Here is an 8,309-nt window from a genome sequence, read left to right on the forward strand (position 1 = left end):
AACTATACTTAAAAATGTAACATGATATTTATACACATATTTAAATTTTATAATGAAATGTAAGATATAAGAGGTAGATAACAATCTTTATTTTTTCCATTTGCTTTCCAGATAATACAAGACACATATCTAAGTAACAATTTACAAAATCTTTTCTATACCAAGTTTCGTAAAAGAATGTGGCTCGAAAGTGCAATTCGAGTCATCTAAATCATTCCCGTCAAAAAAGTGCGTGGCAATAAAACATAAAATATTTGATTATTATTTAAAAATGCTTTTTTCGGCAGTTATTTTATCATTAATGTCATGTTGTCATGTGAAGTTACTCTGCTAACTTGATATATACATACACACATATATATATATATACCAACTAATTTGATATATGTATATTAAATATATATACATACATATGTGTATATATATATGTATATATGTTTCAATAATACATCTTAAATCCTTACATATGTATGTATATGGCAAGCCCAAAAATATACTCTCAAATTAATAACATGTTTTGCAAAAAATAGTGAATACGTCTCTTAAAAAGTTATGAAATTTATCTGTTTTGTCGCGCGTAAAAAAAAGTTCTTATTAAACTAGGTAACTTTCTCCGAGTACCATCCTCTTTTGACTATTTCAAGTACATTTATAAATTAACATCATGCATTTCTCTCTCCTCACGGTTAATCGACGATTTTCTACATATAGCACGTGTTATACATAAAATTTCTTTTGTAACAAATATCGCACACAAGATACAGATGTAACATAATTATTTTATATGTAAAATCTATAATTACTTTATATATAAAATTTACACTGCCTAAAAATTCAAGGAATTTTCATTAGTCGTATAATTGATGATTATTACAAATGATGTTAATATTCAATTTTATTTTCATTTCATATTACACAGTGACAAGTATATGTTAAAGTATATATTTGTCAGAGTGTATATCAAATAATATTATTAGTAAATTTGATATAATAAAAACTGATGTTGTAATTTAAATCAGAAACATGACATTTTTATATTTTCAAATAGTCAAAAATTTAAGTTTCTTTTTTCCATACGTTTGCCTCATAATTCATTTATAGGTTATTATCATAATAAAAAAGACTATTAAATTTACATATTCTTCCAATTCATTGTTGATTCATACATTTTATTATGTAATTAGTCATTGAGCTTGTTTAGGCGCTTCATGATCTCACACGAGTGAGAATCCTTTATTATGTTGGATAGCTTGCAATAATTTGTATTTCAATCTTTCACGAGTTTGATAACGTGGCAAATCGAGAAGGTTAAAACATGTATGTGCAGCCGGTAAAAAACGTTCGTCAGTCATTGGCTGTATCGTTATCTGTAACAAAAATAACAAATAGCATATTAATTTTTTTTATGAAGACCCATTTTCTCTCTCTCTCTCTCTTTCTATACATATATTCTACAGTTTTCAATATATCACTTTCTCTTACTTTTATAGCTTTCATACCCTGTATAGGTATTCTGTCACTGCCTGTTAAGAAAAGTAAAAATTTCTTCTTCTCCTCCAACGGCAATTCATGAAAGACCTGCCAGAAGAGCATGATAGTAGGATGATTTTTAGAATAGCAGTCCTTATAAGTGGCATTCTTCTCCAATTCTTCCCAATCGTAATTCTCATTGCCGATGAGAAGCGACATCAATTCATGACTACGAAATAGCTCTAACACCCTTCCACCGCATACATTATGAAAGCCTTTATGAAACGCTTTGAATTGCGTTTCTATTGATTTGTTTAATATATAATCCACATAAAGATCAACGTATTGTTGCCTGCAAACAAAAGCGTTTTGCTTTCCTTTTCTTCTATTACTATTACCGGTGTATATGCAATGTTTACGTACTTATTTTTTAATGTTACAGGAATTTTATCACCGCCGGGTATCAATTCGAAGTTTTTCAGCTCGCCAAACACTTCTCTACTTATTTCGAAGCCCAAACCGAATACTTCTTCAAAATCCGATTCGTTGTATTCGAGAATACTTTCTAAACTTCTGCAATGCGTATATTCATTGATAATTAATTTAATATGATAAATAACGTATACGGTTTTAGGAATGAGCAAAATACCTAGCTATTGTCGGTGACATTTCCTTGATATCACTTAGCCCGACCGATTCTCCTAAAAGTTTCTTATACATGACCAATGGAAATGGCAAATGGATAATTACAAAATTATAAATGGCCAAGCCGCAGAGGACGCCGATTAGAAAATACATAATTTCTTCTTCTAATGAATCCGAACTGAACCAAATTGTCCTTGTTTCTTCGTATTCTTTGAACATACCGTATTTAAAATCGAGAATCTCTGCGAAGAGAAGCATAAAAAACTCTTTTCTCACGCCACCCACATCTTCAGCCTCTTCATTACGGAATTTAACCTGAAAAAATTTGAATACGCGCTGTAACTATATGCTAATTATTCAGTGCTTGTAAAAGATTATACACTATAACATTTAGAATATTTAAAACATTTCTTTTAAAATGTAATATTGAATTTTAATAAATTCAAAACATTTATCTAATTCTTAAAAAAGGCTATAAATCTTTAAAAAAAAAAGCATTAGAAACTTTTAATACTTACTCTAAGTGGTCTCTTCAACTCTTTAGAATCATACTTCAGCAGTTGATCCAGAGTGTCGTTGACTATTTTATCCCGTGACACGTGTAATATTACAAATTGACTATACTGTTGAAAGTTCAGGCTAGGTGTTCCGAGCATTATATCTCTCACAACTCGTGATGCCACTTCATTCATCGCGGATTGCATCTAATATAAATATAGCTTATTACACAATGCATATGATTATTTTTAAACAGATTCTTTTTTATACCTGTATAGATTGATCGGTTTCAAGCAACTTTGTTTTTGCCTCGGCATCGAACAGGAAAGGATAATTGCAGAAGTATATTTTACGGTACTGAAAAATTGTAAGAATTTGAATACTATATGTGCACAGCAATAAGTACGATGTATTACTTAATTCACCATATATGCATGAATTAAGTGGAGCACTGAAAATTTAGAGTCACTTACGAAAGACCGATCTTCTTCTGTCAGCCATTTGCAGTATTCACGAGCAATGTCTACATATTCCGATAATTCTGACAAGTGGAAGGTCTCGTGGAGTACTCGTATACCAGCTATGATATTTAGTTTATATAATAGTCCTAACAGTTGTAAAGCACATTGCAGACTTTCAGTCCACATGATGGCCTGTGGAATATGTTCTCCAAAATTATCATATAAAAGAAATCTGTATCTCTTTTTAAGACAAAATTTTCATAATTATATATAAAAATATTTTTGTAATACTGACTTATTCTTTTATAGCGGAAACAAGAACTAGTTACAGAACAATTTTTTGATTGCTAAATTTATAACGCAACATAGAAAAGCTAAAAAAAATTTGTGAAAATCTTGAATCTTTTCTTTCAAATCGTTTGATTCGCTTGTCGTTTATGTGAATATTTCTGTGCACAATTTACTTTATCCGCCGTCGATTGTTTCACAAAGTGCAGCACCACAGACTTGTACATTCTCACGAGTCTCTCGAAGTAATACGGAGGGGCTGAGCTCCACCACATGCCTACGATCTTACAAGCCTCAGCCTTCAATTTCAATACCGCCTTGCAGAATGGCGTTTGCAAAGAGCTATAGTTGGACAGATTTGCGAAGCGATGATATAGCGGCAGCGTTAAGTATACTCTTAAGGACTCCACATCGGGTGGAGAGTCAACAAATGATGGTATCAGACTGTCAGTTACGCATGTAAAAATCTGAAATAAAAACGTCGCCATTTAGAGATCGATCAATATTTTGCATGTATATCCATAAGTTGGGTATAAACTTAACGAACAAACACCGAATGAACGTTCGAACATTCATGTTTGTATTTATAAACAATTTATTTCTTTTCTTGACTGCATCAAATTAGATTAGCGTTTGCTGCATATAGCAATTGAATTTGCGCGATTATGCAACAAAATAAACTTTCGCATTCGATGTTAGTACATAGGAAAATATCCAGCGGTATACATACCAGTTCTTGAATCGTGCCGTTGTCCAGTTCTGAGATAATTCCAAATAATCTGATCGCGTAGTCGATATTGACTCCGTGATGCTTGCTCGAACATCCATAATGCGCATCATTACTGAGCAAAAAGGACGCATTTATACATGCTTGACTTTTGAATACAGTTTCTAGATACCTGAAAAATACCGCATAATCATTTGAAGTTTACGTGATAACTGAGGCTACGGCAAAATCGATTAGATCAAATCTATTGAGATGTTATGTCTCAGTAATAATCAAGAAAACGAAGAGAAAAACGCGAGCAGATGTGCGAGCGCCTAATTTCTGTGTTAGATTGTATAATTTTTCTTTAATATTTAATATATTTAATATACCTTTGTATATTTTTCACTCACGTCATTAATTCATGATTCACCGGTGAACCTGGTGGGATCTTCTGACATTCGGTTAGCTTTTCTTCCATCACTGTAAGAATTTGGGAAGTCGGCCCTAATATTCTACAGTCGCTTGGTTCTATATTATCCTGTAGATATATTTAAGTAAAGATAATTTTTCATATCTTATTACAAAAATGATGCAAAATTAATATTTCGTTGCGTTCTTCTTTTCTTTTTCGAAGGAAAAACTGCTAATATGTATAAACTTATACATCTGGAAAATAAATTAATAAAAAGTCATAAGAGCATGAGTTATATGGGAAAACACACACTTTTTTGTGACTGATCGTAACAAAGCAATGATCGCCTCCACTGTAGATATGCTTAACAACACAGTCGATTTGAGGGCTATAATGTAGGTCGAGCATCACCGATGATCCGCTCGGCGAAGACCAAGGTCCTAGAACGACTTGTGGTGTTGTAGCACTCTGTGAAGCACGATTGCCTAATTGTCCAGCACCTCCTAAACCCCAAGCGTAAACTCTCCCTCTAGATGGCACTAAGGCCAATGTATGCCTTTTACCACAAGATATCTACAATAAAATGTTAATATTATTAAGATGTAATTTTTTAAAATAGATTAATGAATATAAATTGTGTAAAACAAATAAGATTAATGTGATATATCTTCATCATAATGTAAAATTACATTTTAATCGTGTACATAATTATAACACAATATTATTTTTGTAAATTATAACTTACTTGTGTTACCGTGCTACCCATTAGCTCCATAACTTGTCGCGGCAAAATCTCATTTGTAGTATTCCCATGACCTAATTGACCATACATTCCAGCACCACATGTAAACACTCCACCATCCTGAAATAATCGCAGTTATTTTAGGATTCTCAATTTCCAGAGTATTGTCTGATGAATAAATCAAATTTACCATTGTCAAAAATAATGAGAATTCCTCGCCGCATGCCGCATAGCATACTTTCGCGTTTCTCAGAGTACGTAACTGGCATGGTAAATTCCTCTGCTGTATATCATTTAATCCTAATTGTCCAAAGGTGTTCCTCCCCCACGAGAATACAGCTCCTGTGAAAAAAACAAATGCAGGGGCCTTATTCCTGAAAAATATTGCATACGGAATCCTGTAGTATACATTACGTATATTCAGTGGCGGATTTACACATTTTTTTCACCCTAGGCTCTGTACTTCTTGGTGCCTCTTTCAGATAAATGAACAATAAAAAAAGATTGAAAGGTATCACTTTTTTACCAAAACATCAAGATTTTATTTTTGTGCGCCAAAGCACTGCTTTAAGGTGCTATATTGGCAAAAATGCATCACAATGGCAATCCTGTACAAATATAAAATTAACTTTCCGTTTGTTCCTTTTCGAAGAATTCTGTATTAGTTCTGAACTAGTACAATATGTTAGAGTGAAACAAACTATACCTGTCTCACTCTAATAGCGAATTCGGTCACTTGCACTACACTAGATCAGTGAATACTAAAAGCTGCTTTATATGAAATTAGCAAAGTTAAATGTAAAAGTATATAAATATTTTTAACGATTAACTATCTACTAATGATATTGTCACATTATTTAACAAAATATACATGTATCATTTCATAGTCAAAGTTGATTATATTGTATCACTGTATTGACATATTTTATATAAAGCAGCTTTTAATATGACTGATGATCCAGTGTAGTGCGAATGATTGAATTCATCATAACTTACTGCATCAGTGTATACCAGTTCAGAACTTGGAAAAAGAAAAGGCCTTTTAATTATGGTCCCTAGAAGGATGGCGTCCCTAGGCCCGGGCCTCGTGGGCCCTGTCTAAATCCGCCACTGTGTATATTACAGATTTTCGTATGCGATATAGATTCAGGAATAGACTCTATTCACGTGAAGTCGAACGATACACAATGCCTTACCTGATTTTGATATGACTATAGTGTGATAACCGCCGCATGCGATAAATGCAATTGGTACGGCAGCTAAAGTAGAAATCCTTTTCGGTTTTATTTCAGTCACCGTGTATGACCCTAATCCTAATTGTCCCTCTCTATTACTACCCCACGCATACAGCTCTCCGTCGTTAGTTAGAGCGATCGAATGCTCTACACCACAAGCAATCTGCACTATCACATTTGTACCTAATACTTTAATCATACGTGGAACACGCTCTGTACAATCGACGCTATTTAATCCTGTGGAACGATAAATGTATGATTATTATATTTAATAGCAGTCTCTATATATAAAGATAAAAAAGAATGTATATACCTAGTTGACCGTTCATATTACAACCCCAACTGAAAAGTTGTCCCCACTCATTTACAGCCAAAGTATGACAATTACCACACGCTATTTTTCTGAATACAAATGCGTCTAGGCCAGGTATCAGTTCTATATAAAATAAATCAATATATTTTAGCAAAGTTGATAAAGAATTTTAGGAGATATCTAAATGGCACATTTAATTTAATTGAAAGTTCTTATTGTACTCACGTAACCTTTTCCTTGCCTTCTCATGACCGAGCTGTCCATAGTCGTTATTACCGCAGGAATATACTTGACCTTCTTTCGTAATAGCTACGGTATAATTTTCTCCACACGCGACTAAAATTTAATTTTCGTCAAAACATTCTCCTGAAATTTTGTAGGCTTTGCATCAAGATCTTTCAAGGGCCTTACTTTGTTCGACATTGTTGGCTTCTGCAAAATCCACTTCCCTTGGCATAAAAATATTCTCATCCTCGATACCGCCCAAACCCAGCTCCCCGTGAATAGTACTGCCCCAACAGAACATTCTGCAGGAGTTCTTGATCCGCTTCACTGCTAGATCGCTCTCATCTGTCGAACACTTTCTCGATCTGCCTGCCTATATGCACAGATATATAAATACATATAGATAAGTTATATATACTATTTTAAATGATGTATAACACCAAATATTATTTGTTCAAAATAAAATATTAAATGATACCAAAGATAAATATACTTATTTATACTATATTCTTTTGAACATAAATATATAACATAAAACTTTTAATTTCTAGGTCTGTTGTTTTTCGGTTCATCTTTTCTGTTTTTCTTTCCAACATGAACAGAAAAAAAGATGAATTGTGCAAGAAATTTAACTAAAAAGAACAGACCTTATTCTATACGAAATAAAAATAAAATTTATATATATGTCACTTTCAACACAGATGTGTATTATACATGCAAAGTATAAATAACTATAAATCCATTCAACATTCAACAAAAATAAACAATTTTCTTCTTGGAAAGCTCTTGTTCATATTTTGAATTACTAATATAAATACGATTCATGTACCTAACGATCCCATACAACAATTAATTTCTTAACAACTTAGTAATTAACTTTTGCCATTTATATCACTTCGATTTCCGCTTCAAATTTCCAAATGCGAGAGGACGTCCCAAACATTACGTGGCGTCGGTTTATCCCTCTGTTTTAGATTTCGATAAATAAACGCTTCTCCCGGACAAATCAATTAGCAAGACAATTAACTTGGCGCTTCTCTCTCGGCCGAGCGGCTAGGCGTCGCGACGTGACTCTACGGAGGGCCGTGGGTCCGCGTGTGAAGCCGAGCATACCTAAAAAGAGGATATTGGCGTCTCGCGCCGAGGTTGAGTTAAAAAATCGGTATGACTAACCATATTTATCTCTCCGATTTTCGCGGCGCGCGAGCGCGCGCACGCGAAGAGGCATCAGGCTCGCGGGCAGCACATGTGTGTGTGTGTTTGTGTGTGTGTGTATTTACGCGAGAGACGCGTGGTCGCAAAAATCTTCCG

The 8,309-nt window shown here is 33.5% G+C and overlaps 1 protein-coding gene across 4 annotated transcripts in view; it reads right to left on the reverse strand.

Moving 5' to 3' along the window:
* Positions 1–1,085: 1,085 nt before the first annotated feature.
* Positions 1,086–8,309, reverse strand: part of Herc4 (HECT and RLD domain containing E3 ubiquitin ligase 4) — a 9,333-nt gene continuing 2,109 nt past the window's right edge. For 3 of the 4 annotated variants that reach the window (XM_018461685.1, XM_018461684.1, XM_018461683.1), the window contains exons 2-18: positions 7,185–7,371; positions 6,999–7,109; positions 6,774–6,896; positions 6,422–6,697; positions 5,416–5,567; positions 5,229–5,345; positions 4,796–5,056; positions 4,482–4,609; positions 4,093–4,261; positions 3,539–3,829; positions 3,087–3,266; positions 2,884–2,970; positions 2,634–2,819; positions 2,120–2,430; positions 1,894–2,043; positions 1,483–1,822; positions 1,086–1,367 (exon numbers count right to left, since the gene is read on the reverse strand). In XM_018461685.1, coding sequence (XP_018317187.1) covers positions 1,215–1,367; positions 1,483–1,822; positions 1,894–2,043; positions 2,120–2,430; positions 2,634–2,819; positions 2,884–2,970; positions 3,087–3,266; positions 3,539–3,829; positions 4,093–4,261; positions 4,482–4,609; positions 4,796–5,056; positions 5,229–5,345; positions 5,416–5,567; positions 6,422–6,697; positions 6,774–6,896; positions 6,999–7,109; positions 7,185–7,299 — 3,150 coding nt within the window. In that variant the 5' untranslated portion in view covers positions 7,300–7,371 and the 3' untranslated portion in view covers positions 1,086–1,214. Of the gene's footprint in view, positions 1,368–1,482; positions 1,823–1,893; positions 2,044–2,119; positions 2,431–2,633; positions 2,820–2,883; positions 2,971–3,086; positions 3,267–3,538; positions 3,830–4,092; positions 4,262–4,481; positions 4,610–4,795; positions 5,057–5,228; positions 5,346–5,415; positions 5,568–6,421; positions 6,698–6,773; positions 6,897–6,998; positions 7,110–7,184; positions 7,372–8,171; positions 8,304–8,309 lie in introns of those variants that run through there. The other variant, XM_018461682.1, reaches the window with a different exon arrangement.

Source organism: Mycetomoellerius zeteki, unplaced genomic scaffold, assembly GCF_001594055.1.
Source record: "Mycetomoellerius zeteki isolate Tzet28-1 unplaced genomic scaffold, Tzet1.0 scaffold126, whole genome shotgun sequence".
Taxonomy (NCBI): Eukaryota; Metazoa; Arthropoda; class Insecta; order Hymenoptera; family Formicidae; genus Mycetomoellerius; species Mycetomoellerius zeteki.